The sequence below is a fragment of the Notothenia coriiceps genome, unplaced genomic scaffold (genome assembly GCF_000735185.1).
Source record: "Notothenia coriiceps isolate Sejong01 unplaced genomic scaffold, NC01 NC01_scaffold00028428, whole genome shotgun sequence".
Taxonomy (NCBI): Eukaryota; Metazoa; Chordata; class Actinopteri; order Perciformes; family Nototheniidae; genus Notothenia; species Notothenia coriiceps.
In genome coordinates, this window is record NW_011361129.1 from 61,553 (window position 1) to 82,236 (window position 20,684).

The 20,684-nt window shown below is 42.5% G+C and overlaps 3 protein-coding genes across 3 annotated transcripts in view; 2 read left to right on the forward strand and 1 right to left on the reverse strand.

The window, feature by feature from the left end:
* The window catches only part of tesk1b (testis associated actin remodelling kinase 1b), a 21,081-nt gene extending 10,519 nt beyond the window's left edge, over nucleotides 1-10,562 (forward strand). The window contains 11 exon segments of the mRNA XM_010785903.1: nucleotides 805-926; nucleotides 1,043-1,091; nucleotides 2,218-2,364; nucleotides 3,106-3,188; nucleotides 5,884-5,974; nucleotides 6,569-6,652; nucleotides 7,271-7,357; nucleotides 8,568-8,664; nucleotides 8,763-8,808; nucleotides 8,811-8,889; nucleotides 8,891-10,562. Coding sequence (XP_010784205.1) covers nucleotides 805-926; nucleotides 1,043-1,091; nucleotides 2,218-2,364; nucleotides 3,106-3,188; nucleotides 5,884-5,974; nucleotides 6,569-6,652; nucleotides 7,271-7,357; nucleotides 8,568-8,664; nucleotides 8,763-8,808; nucleotides 8,811-8,889; nucleotides 8,891-9,856 — 1,851 coding nt within the window. The 3' untranslated portion in view covers nucleotides 9,857-10,562.
* Nucleotides 10,563-11,544: 982 nt separating this feature from the next.
* On the forward strand, nucleotides 11,545-15,573 carry LOC104958184 (uncharacterized). Its single transcript, XM_010785905.1, has 7 exons — nucleotides 11,545-11,635; nucleotides 11,841-11,961; nucleotides 12,801-12,970; nucleotides 13,677-13,855; nucleotides 14,084-14,246; nucleotides 14,838-14,962; nucleotides 15,071-15,573. Exons 1-7 carry the CDS (start codon nucleotides 11,584-11,586, stop codon nucleotides 15,158-15,160), a joined length of 900 nt encoding a protein of 299 aa, XP_010784207.1. The 5' UTR covers nucleotides 11,545-11,583; the 3' UTR covers nucleotides 15,161-15,573.
* A 2,020-nt stretch (nucleotides 15,574-17,593) lies between these two features.
* On the reverse strand, nucleotides 17,594-19,153 carry kctd14 (potassium channel tetramerization domain containing 14; the record flags this gene model as incomplete). Its single annotated transcript, XM_010785906.1, has 2 exons — nucleotides 17,594-18,163; nucleotides 18,983-19,153. Coding segments are annotated over 2 exons (486 nt in total), but the record flags the coding sequence as incomplete, so codon positions are not given.
* Nucleotides 19,154-20,684: the final 1,531 nt, after the last annotated feature.

The following is a 20,684-nucleotide window of genomic DNA, read 5'->3' on the forward strand; positions in this document are numbered from 1 at the left end:
ACGACACACACACACACACACACACACACACACACACGACACACACACACACACGACGACACACTACACACACACGACGACGACGACTACACACACGTACGTACGTACGACGACGACGACGACGACGACGTACGTACGTACGACGACGTACGTACGNATGTCCCGCCCCTTAGCCTATCGCGTACAATGTGTTGGAGTGCTAGCTAAGGCTGCTCAATTAATCATATTTTAATCGCAATTACGATTTTGGCTTGCAACGATTATAAAAACAACATAATCGAAATAAAACGATTATTTATTTTATTTTTAAAATTATTTGTTTTATTTGTTTTTCAGTTGAATTATACTTAAAGTTCAGGGTAATCAACTGTTAAAAACATACTGTTCACATTTTTCTTTTCAATAAATCGATGTTTTCAAAGTAAATGGATAATCGTTTTTAATAATCGTGATATCAATTATTGACCCAAATAATCGAGATTATGATTTTTGCCATAATCAAGTAGCGCTAGCCAATAGAAGCGCAACGTTGCTCACTGTTAGGGATGTAAACAAAGGAGTCCAATGGAGGCGGGGGGGGGGGAACAAAAAAAAACACAATTAGGCCTCTTTTTAATTATGTAATGTCAACAGTCATGTTTCTTTGATAACTGAGGAGGGTTTTTACATTTGGTACTGAATTGCATAATTTCTTTGGCTTCCCAGTTTCCACACGGACAATGTTGAATCTACAGTTTTGGAACAAATGTGGTGTCACTTATAGATCAAAATACAATCATTTGGGGGAATGTTTGTTTGATCCAGGTGCAGCACCGTGTGTCAGGTCAGGTCATGGCTCTGAAGATGAACATCCTGGCCAGCAACAGAGCCAACATGCTCAGGGAGGTCCAGCTCATGAACAGACTGTCGCACCCCAACATACTCAGGTAACTCAAACATTGCTGTGTCTTTTTTATTTTCTACTTTCTGGTTTAGATTCTATTAATGCTGGTCATGAATTATATTTGTGTGTCTAGAAACAGTTTCTCTTCTCTTCCTTTAGGTTTATCGGAGTTTGTGTTCATGAGGGCCAGCTCCACGCCCTCACAGAGGTAAGACACTTAAGAACTGGAGACCAAGTTGGGGTGTTTTGATTGATTTTTCCATGTTTTTCATGATAATTCAAGATACTAGTTCAGTAAGCAGATCTGTCGGTCATCTCTCTCTCCTTGAACTCTGTCACAGTTTCAAGATTCAAGGCTTTTATTGTCATTCGTACATGGCTACAGTGTAGTTATGTCAATGAAAATCTTAGGTCAAAGGCTCTTCCAACAGTGCAACACAATAAAACAGATACAATTGTGCAAGTAATAAAATAATAAATAATATATATAATATAAAAAAAGAATATAAGTAGTGCCATAAGAGTTATATACAAGTGATACATCATTTGTGTTATGGATGTTCTAGTTCAGGTGTTTAACAGTCTTATGGCCTGTGGAATAAAACCAACACACACAAACTGAGGTTGGGCAGTTCATGACTTTTCCCCTGTTTCTTGCTTATGATGGGTTTACCTGGCGTTGTCGTGGTAATTGAGCTGCTCAATATTGAAAGGTGGATGAGGGGGGATTTGGTGTCTGCTGTCTGTAGAGGTGGTGTTTGTGTGACCCGTCATCGGAGCTCGATGCTGTAGGTCAGCAGGTTTCAGATATAATAGGGATTAAAGATATCTGCTGCCTGTTAAGAGGTTTAGCTGATGGACAGTGACATCTCCGTTATGGGGCTGGGATTGACTTGTGTCACATCTATGTGTCATGTTTTTAGATCACTATCCAGAAATTGCTCGTACAATTCTTAAAACGCTGAAAAAACTATGCTATGGTTGCACGATTTCCCACAACTCGATTGTTTTGTCTTACAGCACTCTTGGATATTACATTTACAGTGATTATAAACTAAGAAAAGCTGTCAATTGTCACATTTATAAGCTTTAAAAAACAAATATTTAGGCTTTTTTTGGACAAATAATTTACTTTTTTAATTGTAAGCTTCAAAAGGAGCAGTGAAATAAACTGGTCGATTAGACAGGACAATAGAAGATACAACAATATGACTTAATATGTATTAATTGAGATGTGTAAGCGGCTTTCATGTCAACATCCAAGCAGTTTCAAAGTGGAACGTGTTCCTGTGTCTGTGTTAATAATGACCTCTCTGTTTCTCCTGATGATCCAGTTCATTAATGGCGGTAACCTGGAGCAGCTGTTGGGCAGCGACGTGTACCTGTCGTGGAGCGTGAGGATGAGCCTGGCGCTGGACATCGCCCAGGGACTGCAGTACCTGCACAGCATGGGCATCTTCCACCGGGACCTCACCTCCAAGGTGACGACAAACACACATGCCTCAGTGCCCTCGAACAACAACACACACGCACACGCACGCACGCACACACACACACACATTCCCCTGTTTTGGAAACAGTAAAAAGCTCTAGTGCAGATTAAGAGGCTTTGTGGGTGCGTCACAAAAATGGCAACTACGTCAACGAAAAGGATCTGTGGGAAATGTTAAGTCAATTCAGTAAAATTATGAATGGAAAATAACATTGAGCTCCTGCCTCACATGTGTACTTTAAAGAAATGAGGGGATATCAAACATCAAATTCAGCACACAACCGAACATTTTTAATAACTAAATAAACTAGACTGATGATGAAGGATAACGTGTGCAAACCACAACATATAAAGCCATTAAACATTAACAAAGCAAGAGATAAATTGTTCTGATGCTATCTTTATCCTGTATTATATGGATCGAAGAGGATCGATAAGAGTCTCAACACATCTCAAGTTGAGTCTGCAAAAGAAATGACGACATGCTGGAAAATCACTTGGGAAATGGGACAGAAACCACTTCCACTTGAGTGAGATTTTTTTAAAGGGTGGAAACATCAGCCGTTCATTTTTAATGTGGTCCTACAAAGCCTTTACAGCACATGAAAAGCTCTGCATAATACATCTGTTGAAACACAAAGGGGCCACATGCAGCCATATTAGAAAGCAATGCTGCACACACACTTAACAGCAGTAATCCTGATGTGTGTGACCTCTGACCCCTCTGCAGAACTGCCTGGTGCGCTGGGAGGGCCGTGTGTGCTCCTCCGTGGTGGGAGACTTTGGCCTGGCGGAGAAAATCCCAGATTACAGGTCAGTCAATTCATCAAAACTCCTATCAGCGCGTGTTAGATAAGTCACGCTCAATAAATCCCATTCTTCCACTTCTCTCTTCGTCTCATTTTATCCCTCGTGCCATATATGTCTGAGCAAAGTGTGAACAACGTCTCCCACAGCTTCTCTTCTCTCTCAGTTGAGACACAGTCACACAGTAAAGGACGCATTACTCACAGGATTTTCCAATGTGTGCATTTCCTGTGTTCACAGACGTCCTCCCCCCATCACTCACTGTTTAGGGAACTCTTCATTAATATTATAAAACGTCATTTTAAAGGCGGCCATGACTCCACAGACTCCCCTCCTCTGTTTCCTTCGTCTCGTTGTGTTTCCTCCTCTGGGATTGCAGCTATCTTTTTAATATGCCGTGGCATTTTTTATTCGCCGCCATCAATTAACCGCTGGCTTGTTCTGACTGTAAATGACCAGCGACGTTACAGCTATCAAGTTTTATTTTCTCCAGCTGCTTTTCCAGTGACATCATATCTCCCGTAAAAATAGGAATACCAAAATAAGGAAGGTACTAAAAGGCGAAGAATGGAAAAATCCTGAATTAATTAGGTTTGACTCGAGACATGTCAAGGGAAAAACTCTTCAACTGTTTTAAATTCCTAAAATCTTGTTAGGATTAAAAACTCTATCAGGAAAAACTTTAATTGCCCTCAAATATTGGCTTTAAACACTTGAATGTACAGAAATGAGTCTAGTATCTCTCAAGTCTTCAATTCCTAGGCACAAAAGAAAATAAGTGTGTTTCACTAAATGTTAAACTTACTATTTCTAAGTGTGTAAATATATGAATATTCCATTTAAGTTCCACTATGTCTCTTAAGTTCAAGTACTTCCTCTTGTCCCCAGTTGATCTACAATGTGACGTCACTTCTCCTTAACGTCCGTTTAAGTCCACAACTCAAATTAGACAGTTAGCCGATAAACAGTTCAACAGTCAGGCAGGCAGTTAATTCATAACAATATAAAGCAGGGAAAAGTCACACACACACACACACACACACACACACACACACACACACACACACACACACACACACACACACACACACACACACACACACAGCTGGCAGATACTTCCTTTCTGTGCTATTTCCATCTGCTAATGTGGGCTATGATACTACAAAAAAAATGGCAGTGATGGCAGAGGGAGAGATGAGGAGCTCCCAATGTAAACACCATTTGGAGAAGTGGACCAACAGAAGCAAGAAACCAGAGAGGGAGATCAGAACCAAGTGAAAACAGAGACAGAAAAATCATCATAAAGAGAAATAGTTTAGAGGACACCAGAGGAATGATGGCATAACAGAGGACAGGAGTGGCTCGCTGTATGGCGGGGCAGAGATCCAGTAAGAGCGAAAGCAGGAGGACTGGAATACTTTGACCTTATTTGGAGTGCTTTCCTAAACCCCTGTCATCTCGTCTCCTTCCCTCCATGTATCGTCCCCTCCTCCCTACTTTCCATTATGCCAGTGGAGAACGCCAACGCAAACATACGGGAAGGGTTGTCAACATCGCCCATTCTCTGTTAGCACAGCGCTACAGGATGTAACGGTACTCGACTAAAATACAAAGCAAACATGTCAATGAAAATGACGGAAACACAAATCAGCAGCTGCTATTGAAACAGAGGCAGGAGCAAACAAAGGCTTCATGTTTTATAGCTGGGAAAAAACCCAATGACACATTTTGTAGAAGCCATGCATGTGTAAAAATCAAAATGTGTTACGTTGTTTTAAGATGGAAGGATATGCATTCTTCTTTAGTGAAAAACAAGCAAAGTTTCAAGCTTTTCTTAGCTGACAGTGACACACACTTATGTAAACACAAAAGGTGAGCGGGCACAAACAGAACCAGCAGACACACGCACGCACGCACACACGCACACGCACACACACGCACACACGCACACACACACAAAGGGCAGGCCGGGTTACAGTGGCAGCTGTCTGGCCTCAGCGAGAGTTGTGTGTTTACTGACTGAAGAGGTGTGTGTGTGTGTGTGTGTGTGTGTGTGTGTGTGTGTGTGTGTGTGTGTGTGTGTGTGTGTGGCATGTTGTCTCATGCACATTTTGGTTTTCCTTCCTTTTTATTCAGCTAAAATTGCACAACGATATCTGCACATAACTGAAAAACATTGCGGTTTCTTAGATACAGAGGACACACACACACACAATCAGATTAACCCCATAAGACACTTCTCTCCCTCTAACTTGTTTTGGTTCTGCGTTTATAAAAAAAGAATGTGATGCCTGTTTTGCTGGACTGTTTTTGTCACAATTTTTGCTTATTGTCTGCTACATATTGCAGATCTCCTGAACTGAAAATATACTTTTTAATAAGTGTGTATTCTTAACTGTTGGGATGCAAATCTGCCTTTTCAGATGTTGTTGACCCAAGGCCTTTTTAATTGTTTTTTTAGGCAGTTTTAAACCAAACCCTTTAGAATTTAAACACCTAATTCTTATGACTAAAAGAGCGCTTAAAACAAACTGTATTCTTGCGCTTATCTGTGACTATTTAAAAAAAGAACATCTCCATAATGAACCATAAGATGATTTTAAACTCTGGTGTAGTGAAAAGGATTTGAGAGGTTTCGCTTGAGCCTCACGTACTGTCCTGCTGTTTTAACATGAAGCCTCCCTCCTCTTCCTCTCTGCAGCGATGAAGAGGACCAGGAGCCGCTGGCCGTGGTGGGCTCCCCCTACTGGATGGCCCCGGAGGTGCTCAGAGGAGAGGTGTATAATGAGAAGGTACTGACTGATCTGCGCCTTTCAGCTGCAGATTGTTGAGTTCAAGGTCCACTGTGGGCGTGATGAAAGAAAGTCCAATAACCCGGGAAGTGGAGTAAAGCAATAAATATTTGATAAATCAGGAATGTTGAAAGCAAACAGGTATTTAGTGACGTAAGAGGTGCACTTCTTGACCTTTATTTCTCTATTCAGTAAAGTGGACTTGCTGATAGTTGGTTAGGGTTGCGTTTAAGGAATGAGGACATTTTCTGGGTCATGCAGCCGGCCTGGGCTCACAGGAAACTACAAATTAACATAAACCTCGTGGACAATGAAGCATGTTTTCAGTTAATACTGCAGAAAATAGTATAAATCTACATAATCTAGACTTCATAAACTACTACCACATGCAATTGTTACAGACGAAATGCATTTAGATGTTTGATTTGTTCCCTAGAATATAAGTTTGTCAGTACACGTACTTAAAAAGGCATTATCATTTGCGAACGTTTTTTTAAATAAGAAGTTTGCACAAGTAAAAAATAAACTGTATAGTAGTCTCTCGTCTTTTCTGTCAGTGTGTGTATCCTCTTGAAACGACTCGTCTCTCTGCAGGTGGATGTGTTTGCGTACGGGATCGTCCTGTGTGAGGTCATTGGGAGGATCCAGGCCGACCCCGACATCTTGCCCCGCACCGAGGTACCGACGTGCTGTCATCACACACTCATCATCACACACTCATCATCATGCACGTCTCCTGTCATACAGCACTGCATGAATACCCTCATGGCAAACATTAACTGTATTAGTTTATTACCTGATGTCTGTCAGTGTTTTAAGATCACAGGACTGTTGGGCAAGCTGCAATTTCACAACAACTTGAGATGAAGCAACATTTTTACCACCAGATGTGAATTTTGTAAAATGTTACATATCTTATTTTGGACTCTTAACAGCCGATTCGTCTTGGAAAAACAGGAAGCTGACTTTCTTATCTTTGAGAAGCTTTCATGTTTCCGAATGCTCAAAAATAACTGACAAAATATTTAGAGGGCCTTATGATCTGTTTATTTATCACAGTGTATCACAATTAATTATTTGTACAAAATACATGTTGGGTAAATGTACTCATCATTGTTAAATCTTTGTTAAAAGCCCTTTCTTCATGACAGCATTTCTCCCCCTTGTGGCTTTTTAACAGTGCTGCAGTTGAGCAATCATATAAGGGGACTTTTTTCTTGCCATGTCATTTTTTTTTTGTGGGCTCATGAAATAATACATTTTCTTTAATGTGTAATTTCCTCTGTTTCTGTACAGGACTTTGGTCTGGATGTGGTGACCTTTCAGCAGATGGTGGAAGATTTTCCTCCTGACTTCCTGGAACTGGCCATCTCCTGCTGTAATGTAAGGAATACTCATCTCACACACACATATCACACACACATAGGCACACACACACTTCCCTTGACTTTTCTTTGTATGGGGTCACTTTATTAGCTTTGTTTTATTAGCTTATTATATTGTTCATGATGGTGGGGAAGACTGAGTCAGTTTGATTGTTGGTGCTTTACGGTAATGCCAGTGCGATACAATTTAATAGCACCACTAAATACTCTTTAAATGACCATGCAGGTACCTCAGTATACCAGGTATCTACAGCGTTATTTGGGAGGAGAAGCTTTTGCCTTGCTTCTTTATACCAGATGATTAAGTACCCGTAGCGTCGGTTTATCTTTAATGGGGCTGTCATGTTTAAAGAAAGCATATCTGTAACCTGTGTTTAAGGCCCCGTCCACACGGAGACGGAAACGAACCTTAGTCGTGTTCAAAAAAGTCCTCCGTCCACACTGAAATGGCTCAAGAAACGTGTCCGTCCACACGAAAATGCTCAAACGCTGGAGACGCTGTAGTACATATCCCGGGCCTATAAGTGACTGTACTTCCCCCACAAAATACACCAAAAGCAGCGAATAAGACCGATGACAATTATTATTCTCATTATTATTATATTATATTATTATTGTTGCTGATGGTTGTGGTAGAGGAGCTGTATATTTTTGCATTTAAATCAGTATCATGTTCAGTAGCGTCTGGAGTACGAACGCAACCCTGTGATCCGCCATTGTTTTTGGCGAAACGCATCAGCAATGACGCGGGGGGGAACAAGAGAGTTGGGGAGAGCCGGGGCTATGGTGTCATCGTTTTCAGGAAATTATGGTATAGGGCGTACACACGGAGCCGCAAGCGTTTCGTCCTCAGACCTACCCACTTTGGGAACCGTTATCAAAGCGTATCGGATTCGGGCGCCATCTGTAGAATTTCCCCACACGTTTGGGAACCCCTGCGATAGAGAACGTTAGCGGGTTCAACTGATATCGTCTCCGTGTGGACAGGGCCTTAATCACTGAAAGCCATCATTTTATAAGATAGATCGCATGTTTGTAACAAGGTGGATTACGCCCACACATTTCAGCCACGCCAGGTTTCTACCTCCTTAATTTCTTTAGATTTTTTGCCAATTAAAATGGAAAATTATGACGGATTAAATCATTAGTTTTGCACTGCAATTTTTATCTCAGTTCAATTTGTTGAATTTGTTTCTCCTTCCTGCCAGATGAACTCAAAGCTCCGTCCATCCTTCTCTGAAATCGTGGTGGAGCTGGAGCGGCAGCAGGCTGAGAGGAAGCAGAAAGATGAACCAACAGTCAAAGGTGAGTCATCAAACCGTCAACACACAAAAGTTTAAAAAACACAAAAGTTTAAAAAACAAATAATAATAATAATCTCCATTCTCCCTTTTTCTCTCAAGCTGTCTCTCCATCCATCGGCCCTCTCAGAAGGCGGTCCCTCTGCCTCCCGTCGGACCCTCGCCTCTCCCGCAGCAAATCGGACATGCTACTCCCCCCGGACACGCCCCCCTCCGTCATCAACGCCATCCCTGCTCGGATCAACCCCTTCTCTCAGAGGGAGGACCTCAAGGGGGGCAAGATCAAGCTGTTCGACACCCCCAGCAAGTCGGTCATCTCCCTCACCTTCACCCTGCCCCCCCTTCCAGACTGCGAAGACCCCTCTGTGTCCGACACTGATGGCGTTGTCCTGAGGAGACACCGGCGCTGCCACTCGCTGCCGTGTACGCCCCCTCCTCACCTCACATCGGCACCGAACACTGTCCTGACCGAAGAGGAGTCCCCGTCTGAAGTGGACACTGTAAACTTTGAGACAAAAGAAGAAGAGACACTGTTGGAGAAAGAGAGACTATTGGAAGAAGAGAGACTGTTGGCAAAAGAGAAGGAGATCAAGGAGGGGAGTGGGAGTGATTCAGGTCTGCCCGGTCTGTCTCTTGGGCCCCTGCCCATGGACCAGGAGGACGGAGAGCCGATGGACTGCTCCAGCTCCCCGGACACACAGGACAGCGCTTCATCTCCGTACTCGAACCCCTCCCCTCATCCTGCTTCCTCAACTCCAATCCAACCCTCCACCCCTCCCTTCTCAAACGGCTGGGGGTCGGCCATCTCCAACGGGCCACCCTGCCTGCCTCCCCTCTCTCACTTGGACAACAACAACGTGGTCGTGAGTCGAGAATTGACCAACAACAACGGCTACCACTCCCCTCCCAGTGACCCCGCAGGCTCCTCCCCCTACCGCTCGGGCAGCGTTTGCTCTCTGGACCAGGAGGAGGGGGTCTCCTGTTCTCTGGACCAGGAGGAGGTGGTCTCGTGTCCCGGCTGCTGCCTGGCCGGCCTCCGCTTCCCCTCCATGTGTCTCAGAGCTCCGCCGCGCATGAACCCTTACAAGAACTTGAACGGGGAACATGCAGCGTCCCGTGGGCTGCTCGCTCCGGGACCAAAAGACTCTCCATCCCCCACCACCACCGCCACCGCCTTGCCGGGGGCACAGACTTAAACTTCTCAACAAAGAGTGTGGAAACTCTGTACCAAAAGCTCCCCTCTTGGAAATTAAGCGGGTTTTCTTAGAATTTGCACAGATTTGAACACAGCAATACCCTGCTTATTTTCTAGACTCACTTTTGGGTGCGGATGGGTTTAGAGGAACAGACTCCAGGCTGAAGCTGTGGGACGACGGACTCTCTGCTGTTGCATGTCGCCCTCTGCTGGGCTGAGGACGACATGTCGATCTGACTGATTATCCACAGCGTCCTGAACTGTTAAGCATGTAAGCAGTTTGTTTGGATCCTGTATATCCAGAGATAAAAAGACTCATGAATGATGATGATGATGCTGAAATGAGGAATGTCAAGCTTTGTATTATTACGGCTGCAATTACTTTTGTTGATTGGTGCTGAATGAACAGGCAGTTTTTGCTTTCATGTATTACCAAGAGGGTGTATGGTGCATTGCTGGACTGACTGTGTGTGTGTGTGTGTGTGTGTGTGTGTTTGTGTGTGTGTGTGTGTGTGTTCTTTTGAGTTGCTGTATGATCTCTGTTGGCCCTGCTGGTCGCCTGGTTAAGCACTTCAACTGTATTACTGTTGTGAATAAGGAAACTATTGATATTATTACTTTGAGGAATGAATGGTCGAAGACCTGCTTATGAGATGTACAGATTCTTATTATTTAAAGATGACATTGAATAAAAAGACAGAATGTTATTTCTCCTGATAAGTCTGTCTTTTTTCTATCTATATTAGATCAAGGCTAAAATATCTCACTATCCTGTTCAAATTTGTGGGTTTTTTGTTGTAAAATGTCTATCTGGATGGATCAAAATCTGTTCAGACATTAATGTTCCCCTCATCATAACCTTGATTTCCCATCTAGAGCCATAACTATGTCAACATTTGAATTTCTTACTTCAAATGATTTGTTAATTACATCTATACAGCCCCAGACGTACCTGGTGCTTAATTTTCAAACATTAGCTTGCTAGAAATTATGGTGAACGGTACCTACAACATTAACTTGTTAGCATGTTGCCGCCTGCATTAGCTAGTTAGCACAAGAAACTCTAGCAGACGGCTAACTAGATGAAGATGGCGTCCTTTGCTAAACCTTTTTCTGCTTAGAATCATCTTTTTAGTTAGCTTTGAACATATTGACGCTTAGCATGTAGCTTGTTAGCATCATACAGTTAGCATTTGCAACAAAGTCGCTATTAGCCTTATGATACCATATGCTACCTTTTAGCGGGAAAAATCTACAGAACTCCACTTTGAGCTTTTAGTAGTGTAAATGACAAACTAATCCAATACATGTTACTCCATGTTTTGTTTCAGTTAGGTCAAGGTTGATATTTAAAATGGTGTCTTTCTCATTAAAAGAGAAATGGTAAAAATCTAAATGGAAATTATATACTTTATATGTGACTTTCCTCATGAATCAAGTTTGTCCTCTGCCTCTAATTTTCTGTCGGCCAAACTTCTCATCCTCCTCTTAAGTAGATTAAAGCCTTTCATCTCTCTTACAAATCACCAGCTTTCAATTGAATCCTTATCTCTCCACCCCTTCCACCTTCGTGTCCAACTCCAGTCTATCACTTCCCTCTGCAGCTTATTGCATCTCCTCCTCCTCAGTGTTTCTTTACAGGTTGTCTTGCTCTTTAAGGTAGTGTTGGGTCACCTGCAGCACCGGACAGTCTGTGTGTCACTCTCCTGCTCTCTTGAACCCGAGGTCATGGAGCTATCCACGGTGGGATTGTTTGTTGTGGTTACCCTGCTGATTACTGGTAAGTACTGAAGCTTTTATCACAAATTAAACATATTTTTATTTTACTTCCGTGTAGCTGCTCCTGTGTTTCAATAAGCCATCATCTCCGCTGTGAGCGCTCAGGCTTGCAAGTCATCAAAGTTGTGACAATCAGTCTTAACGGGTCAATAAGCATCTGAGGGACTGAGCTATTTTGGTGTCCATGTTTCGTGCGAACGTCCCAGGGTCCAATGGGACAGTCTGCTACGCTGCTGTGGAATCACTGGACTTAAGATGCCTCCTGCAGTGGGATTGTCCCCATGCCAGCCCTAATACCACCTATACAGTGCAGACAAAGACGCAGGGGTAAGTCCTTCTGTGAGTGTGTCTGTGTGTCTACAGTAAGCAAGCTCAAAAACTATTTATTTACAAAAATAAAACATTTTCCCCCACAATTCATTTTATGTATCAAATGTTTTTCAATTAAATGTTCTTGCAACTGAGTTCCCTTTTTCAATACAATTTTGGTTTCAATTTTTACTGGTGTCTGTATGTTTATACAGTATATTTCATTTAGCTGTATGCTGCGTTCTGATTATAGTAGATGCTCATAATGAAATATGAAAGCCTAGTTTTAAAGTTGTTTATATCTATAATAATTGCTTCTGCTGCTGTTACACTACCTTTTTTAGATGTACATAATTTGCTAATAACATTACAAAATAATGTTGAAGTATTTATATTTTACTTTTCATGCAACAATGTGTACATACACGTAGGAATTCTAATTTCTATTTTAGAAATGAGCCCTGATTTATCACTGCAGTACAAATAAAGTAAAAAACACAATTTTTACACAAAGAAAACCAAATCGGTTAAAATAGGCTGTTTTTTAAGTTAAAAAGATCAACAGATCAATGTTGATATGCAAAGAAAGTTCCGTTAGACTAACATCTTTAAATGTAGATGAAGAAAATCAAGATGTGATGTTTGAAATGGAAACAACGAAGGATAGTTTCTATAACTTTAACACTTTTCCAGTTATAACAGCTCATTTGTGAAACTTAAAGACATTTAATAAGCCACATTATTCTGCTGAATGCGTTAAATTACTCCATTTAAACCCTGAAAGCCTGTGATTTGCAGAGAGCTTATTCCTGGTTTTGCTCAGGCACACAGCACAGTGTGACTTCCTTTGTTTGCAGGGACCCCTGGCAGGAAGTACCGTGGTGCGTTTGGATCTCGTCCCGCAGCTGTGACGTCTCGCCGGCTTTCTCAAACTTTGAGTTGTATAACATGATCCGTCTGGGCGTCCACCTCAGCCCCAGCTCCACCGCCTGGATGAGGCCGCTCAAGTTCGACTACAGTGACTTCAGTCAGTAACAAACTGCAGTACAGTCATAAGATGTATAAAAACATGTGATACATGCCTGCTGGTCCCTCTCCCCTCTCTGTTGCACATGGTTTTAAACTGTTGCTTTAAAAGTACATAATGTGTTCAGCATCATGTCATTGGGGGGTAGAAGTTTATTGAAAACGGAGCCAAAAGGATGTGTAGAACTCTAGTTGTCTGGCAGACCACTTGAATTAACAGCTTTAAAGGGGACCTATTTTGTAAAATCCACTTGTTCATGTCTTTTACACATCAACATGTGTAAAAAGATTCTGAAAGTTGCAGGAAAAAAGATTCGCTCACTTTTTGTCCTGATCCATTTATATAAAAACCCAACCCCCGTCCACCTTATCACCTGAATCTCCTCCTAGAGCACCATTGTGTTATTTTTAACCAAATCTCTCTCAGAGGGGCGTGGGGAGGGGCTCCTTATTTTCATCTAAAGTAACAGAAAGAGAATCAGCACTTTTGAAACAGGGCTGAAACAGAGGGGATTATGGGATGCTACAATGATCTGTTTGGTGTTTGGAGGCAAACACTTCAGAGACATGTTTTGTATCTGAGACCTATAATATATTGATGAAAAACAGTATAATAGGAGACCTTTAAGGATGATATAACATTGTTAGCCAATGATCCCAGAGCTTTAAGATAATTGACCTTCCCTCTGTCCCTTTGCCCCCTCCAGCCTTCAGCCCCCCCTCTGTCTCGGTCTCTTTGAAAGAAGACCATCTCACGGTGAAGGTGCAGTTCCCCTGTGCCGCCAACAGGAGGTGCTCTCTGGGACGCTGCTGTCCCATCTCTGAACTGATCCACCCATGGACCACTGTGACTGTGTACAACAAGCAAAATCACTCTGAGTACCAGGTCTGCTTTTTGCTGAGTTGATACTGATATATATTTTTATAAAAAGGCCTGCAATCAGATGCAACAATTCCTGAAGATGATTATTAACAGGATAATACTGATGTGGTTAAATTAAATATATTTAATTACCTATTAAATCTTTTGTTTACCCTTTCTGATGGCATACTTAATCCTAAGAAATATCTCTGCTTTTACAAATTAAAACCAGAGTGCTTTGTGTCCTTGCAGAGACGTACGGTTTGGACCCAGGAGGCGGTGTCCCACGTGGAGTTCTCCGGCTTGGCTGCGGGTCAGAATTACTGCGCTGTGGCCAACTTCTCCTTCCCAACGTTCTCCATGGCGGCTTCTCCAAAGTCTTCCCCTCAGTGCGTCCAGACCGTTTCCCAATCAGGTTAGAGAACGGCTGACGATGGGTCACAAACTAACCATCCTGAAATGACCTTAAATACATCACATGTTAACCAATAGGAGGGTTAATGAGTAGACAGAGGACGTGAGGGATGTTGGTATCCATTGATTAGTGGTTGCCAACATGAGGAACAGAACCTCTGCAGTGCCAGTTTAGGGCCATCTACTGGCCTTGTTCATGTGTCGCTAAGGAAAACTATAAACTTGTGATGCCTTGAATGCGCCATTTTATTGAAGATCACCTCAGTTTACCAAAGCTTCCTTCCATTTGTTTTTTTGTTTTGGCTTGTCGAAAAGCATCTTTTTATATCCCTAGTCATTTTTGCTAGGTCTCGACCCAGGATGTAGCCTAATACAACTTTGGGTCATTGTGCAGTTTAGAAACGTTCTGGACTTGGCACATACTCTTTTTTTGCTTGTTTTTCCAGGACTCTGTGCAGAGGTCCAATGGCCAACGCTGATTGATTCTGCATCCTCCCTCTTTATTGATCTTGTCCCCTGTGTCTTTGAAAGTCTGCAGTATTGTTTGTTTATTGGGATAACATTTGTGTTCAACTTCTATATTGTGTTTCAGTGCTGCTGCCCGCGGTGTGTCTGGGAATCGGACTGACTTCTCTGCTCCTTGTTCCTCTCCTCGCTGCATTTCTGAAAAGACCTAAACACACTGCATTAACCTCTGAAAATCAACCTGAGACTCTGGTACCATTTATTTGTCTTTGACCTCTCCTCACAAACCATCGTTTTAAGAGTGAGCTGGATATTTCTCCTTGACAGATTGCTTATCTTTATTTGTATTCTTTCACTAAGGCCTCTGTTCAGGATCCAGACTCTTTGGTTCCTCTTTCCCCGGTCCCTGTGGACCCTTGTGACATCCAGCTGGAGTTTGACGATACATAGACGATCTCTACACTGCTGAGACTTGAGAGGTTTGGATGAACCCATCTTGATCACTTTGGGGGGAAGAAACGCTGAGCTAATCCCAGGATGCAGTGACGAGCCCTGTCAACATGACGAAATAAAGTCAGCTGATGTGAAGGAGAATAATGTCTGAGGTAGGTGGACAAAGGCAGGATTTTACGCACAGTCGAACTCCTGTGAGACAGACTTGGATTTAAATTCTCCATCCTATCCTTCTCCAACAAGGAGCAAACCTTGACACACGGTATCATAATCCCAGCTATGTCTCTACTAAGGGTAACTATGGGACACATAGAAGACCCATCTGAGTGTTGTTCAATAAGGGTATTCATTGGGGGTCTGAAAGGCTTCTCCACGTCCATGTGAAGTTTTAAAAGGAGAAGGGAGTTACGCTTCTGCAAGACCAGTTGAAATGTCTGACAGTGCATTTTTTGATATATTTATTTTAATGATTGTTTTCAAACATGTTAAGAAATAGAAATATCTGTCAATATATGCAAACTAGTTTCTTTCAATCTATGGTCACTAGCTTCGTTTACAGACTGAGATAGCAAAGTTAGCAAACTGTGCTAAGATGTCTTTCATTAATGGCTACATTGTTTAGCTCTGAACAGGCTGTTATGTACTTTATATTTATTCATTTCATCTTTGAATAGAGTCCATTACTGCCATTGAATGAAGATAAAAGGTCATGACCCAACTTTGAATTCCTCGCTGAAAGCCACCAAATGACCTCTAACATGTAATTCTGTTTAGCTGGCGTCTGTCATCCCATTTTAATCATGTAAGCACATTCCTCTGGCTCTCACTGCCTGTCCGATCTGAGTCAGACAGAGGAATTGGGTCCGAGGATCGACTGCTGAGTGAGAACTTCCAATGGAGCAGCAATAGTTTATCTGACACGTCCAAAAGTAGCTGTTTTTCTGTGCATGTACCACATATTCAGTGAAACGTCTAAATCTGGATGTGGTTCTTCCCCCTCTGCGTTTTTGTGCCGAGGTCCAGTGACACTCAACAGGCCGGTTCAAAACCATAAGCTTCACTAACAGGAACGCCTGACCCCCCCCACACAGCCAACAGCTCCTTTTAAAGTGATAACAGAGGGTAGCTTTTTCTATCATTCCTCGCTCTCTCTGACTCACAGTTGCCTCCTCTTACCCGTGACTGACGCCTCATTCTGCCTCCTGCATGAAAACAAGAAACATCTTGACATCCCGCCTTCTGTTTTGCTGGTGTTGCATTCTTTCCGCAACATTGGGGAGCCTTTGGGGGTTTGGCCATCCAGCATTGTTTGTTTCCCCTTCTACCTTTTCCAGAGTCCACAGAGACCTGGGGGGTTGTCCAAAGCTCAACGTACAAGTATGGCTTTTATTAATAAGCATAGTGCTGATTATGCTCGTGGAGAGATGATTAACGCATGAAGCGAGAAGCTGGCTGTGAGCTCGAGCACCTGACTACACAACAGTGGAGCTGTGTGTTGGACCTTTGTTTTTGTTCTGCTAGGTGCTGTAATTCCTCTGAATATATCAAAGCCATTGAGTAGACAAAGTCGTGTGGATTGAGTTCCTGAGGTGACCTTGGTATGCGGAACACATTTTAATCAGCTCATGATAATTGTGCATGAAACTGAACATGTTATATGTGTTAAGGAGGAGGAGGTATATGCCAACAGTGTGTAACTACTCATTTTATAACTCAAATAAATTATGTAAAAATGTATCACGGTTTATTTGAACTGTTTATTTTAGTAAAAAACGTTTTGAAATGCCCAAATGTCGAAAAACGCGAACAAATTCTGGGATAAAAAATTGTATGTTGAAAATTTCACAAATAATGACGTAGTAAAATAAGTCGAAAAAAAACTACATAGTATACTATGGAGTTTTTCTCAATGTCATACGTCCTTTTTTTCCAACTTATTTTACTGTCGTTATTTGTATACTATACTATGTTGTTTTTCTCTCGAAGTTTCGACATGTCTAGATATTTCCACATAGTATAGTATATCACAAATAACGACATAGCATGTTATGTCAAAAGTATATCACAAAAATAGACTTTGTGGGGGAAACTTCTGAAGCAATTGGAGTCAGGACTCAGAGAGACACGATGGAGAGCTGGAGCTTTGAAGGCAAACACTGACGGTTTATTTGGAGCTTCGGCCGGAGAACTCACAAGACATGTCACGGGCCACGATCTGACCACACGGTTGAGATGCCACAATAAATTCTGAAGAGCCCTCCTTGTAGTTCCAGGTTTCAACTAGTTCAGAGTGTAATAATCAACATTCTTCAATAGATATACTAAACAGCTGAGGACACTGAATCACATTTGTTGTCGCTTATGGCTCGGGGTCATCTACCCCGAGAAGGATGTGTTCCAGGTGTCCCATAACAATAACTATCTCTGAAAGAGAGCTGCCCGGTCATAAACTGGTAACAACAACAACAACAACTTGCTAGGGCAGCCCCTCCTTAAGGGAGATATAGCATGCTGCTCAAGGCTGGGCATCTGCGTTAGAGGGCGAAAGGTAAACATGTATGGAAATTATTCCCTGACAGGAACGACTTGGATTAACTTGGTCTATTCCAAATTGTAAAATATCAAATTGCTGTCTGTTGTTTTTAATCTAATTTCTTAAGAAGCAGGTAAAAGCAGCCCCTGTCATCACCACCAGGTGAAGATGAGTTTGTGGAAGTAGTCGTAGCTCCTGGTGGACAGGAAGCTCCTCTCCACTGAGTGGCGCTGGATGCTCACACTGTAGCCCTGACTCTCGATGTCCAGCTTCACACAGTCCAGCAGGTCTTTGACGGATAGCGCGGCCTTCCAGGGTCCGAACGTCACCACCGACTCCTTATTTGACTCCAGGCTGTTGATGGCGTTGTCATAGAGACCCAAGTCCTCCTCTGTGCGCAGCACGCATATCATGATGGTGGACTGTCGGGCGGCTATGGCCTCGGCTCTGGCGATACGAATCAGCACCTGGAAGGAAACAGTGACGATATGTTTATCATTCGTCAAATACATTTCTATTATGATTACATGTTTCTACTTCCTAGTAAGAGTTTGACGTCATGATGCACACATTTTTGCAAGGCTCAACTGAGAAGAAATGCGCCATCATGGATAAAATAAATGGGAACGTTCGAGGCATAATTCCCTCTGATCAGAGAATAGCTTGTTTGGTAACAATCTCACATATTTTTAGGCAAATTTCAACCAACACACTTTCCCAGAAAACAAATCTAATAGCCTATAAGACTGAATAATGTCAAGGCTATCATGAGCTCTCATTTATTTTCTTTACCACTCTTTCACATCCACTAAAAGGTGGGGTAGATCATTTTGGAGAAACCATTTCGAGTGCGCTAGAATTTGAAAATACACAGCCGGAAAAAATCTGCAACTTCCTTACAGAGCCTCTCCTCCAACACACACGAACGTGCACATGACCAATGAGGGCACGAGATAAGTATGTGCACAGAGGGGAGGCCATCCAGTTACTTTAGCCGGGCCGGCCGATGATTGGTCGTGCTTTTTACAGACCTACGGCTTCCACAGATGACATTTTTTTATGGATTTTTTGTCAAAGCACTTAAGATATTCATTGCTATCGGGATGCTAAGAGCATTCCATGGAATATAACAAAAAGTGTATCTCGTACCTTAAACTACCTTTAAGGTACCTGCAGTAATTAAAGTACTCACAAAAAAGTGCGCACACAAAAGAAGGTTAAGAGATGCTGCGGTGCACATTTTGAACAATGCATTACAATGTACAAGATGAGCAGGAGTGTCTGACCTCGATGTTCTCCCTGTAGTGGGGGACTCTGGAAAGGAACTGCTGCCGGCCCACCAGCTCTCCAAACAGAGGAGGGCTCTCCTCCAGGAGCTTCACCAGGGGTCTGATGTTGTAGTACACCGCCTCCCTGTGAACCTGCACACACACACACACACACACACACACACACACACACACACACACACACACACACACACACACTCTAGATCCGTCTGAGTTTGTAAAACCCATAGCTAAAGTCGGTTAGACTACCTAACATTGGTACAGTGTCCTTTTCATGTGATTGTTCTATGAATGTCGCAAATTATAACCTTTTGACATCTTGGTCTCTTTGGCGGGACACTGGTTTGTTTCTTATATGACTCCTACGTCATTTTTACTACTACAGTACCTACATGTCCCTCCGACATCCTTCTGAATATCATGATGGTGAAACATGGTCTTCTGGTCTGAATTCGAAACACCCATTCGTCAATAGTGTCATAAAGACGGAACTCGGATGTCTTCTCGTCCACCCAAATGACACTTTGTACAAGATTCATATGGAGTTGCCATGAAGACTCTTTCCCAATCAAAGTTTTCTTTGTTGTCACTCTTCGTCCATATGTCACGGATCGTCACTTACGACTGACCCGCAGACCTACAGTCGCTGTCCCGCGTCATGGTGTCCTATGACACACTCAGATCATTCTTGTCCGCATGATCAGTACCTTTTGTCTTTGTCGGGTGTCATCGCAGAGGAGGTGTACGCTCCGCCTATGTACCGTGACCGAGTTGTATGTCCTACCAGATATGGATCTTGTCAATGATCTTCCATAATTATTATGTTCATGTGTGTTTGACCATCATGTACTCTATTAGTCCCTTGCTAACGAGAGCGGTTTTTGGGGACATTTGTTTGTCTGTCTCCTATTCGTTCACCTGTATTTTCTGGTGAAATAGGGTCTAGTGACACCTCCTACAGCTCCACTACTCCTAGTATGTACAAGCCTAGACTGATAAAGTGATATCGTCCTCATTATTACTCAACACACTCGCAGTACTCAGATGTATTGTAAAAAACGTTCCAGTTGACTCTTCTCTTAGCTTTGGACGCTGTATTATTAAGTAGCCTCTTTTGTACTTCTCAAAACTCTCTACTCTTTAGACATAAGGCTAAACCTGTCTCTTAACGTGTTACAGAACTATTGTTGCTCTTAGTCTCAACGGTGTACAAGATAACCATGTTCGAGTGTCTATAAAAATCCAGTATATAAAGTATAAGTCTTGATCTGTAGAAAACAAGAGAAGCTCCATTTGATTAGAACTTTATCTGATATAATCTGACTTATGATTACAGTTCCGCCATCGTGTCGCTCTACCTTTAAAGAACCGGCTTGTCGACTGAGATATGGATAAACGAAAATGGTGTTTGATATGTGTAGTGTGTCCATCTCTCCACCCCATCTAGTAAGAAGCCTTTGTGTGCGTTAACGGACTAGTTTACTAATTCATGCCTGTATCTATAACATTTTATTGTGTCGGCCTTTTTAGACGTTGAGGATGTCTCGGAGAGTGAGGTTTGTGTGTGCTTGCCGTGTCTGGTTATCTCCCGTGCTCTATTCATACACGTGTCTCCCCTCCGTAGGTCAATAATCGGCCCGGGCCGGCTACTAAATCCAGCAATAGTCGAAAAATTTCTGGATGCCGAAAGGTAGTCCGT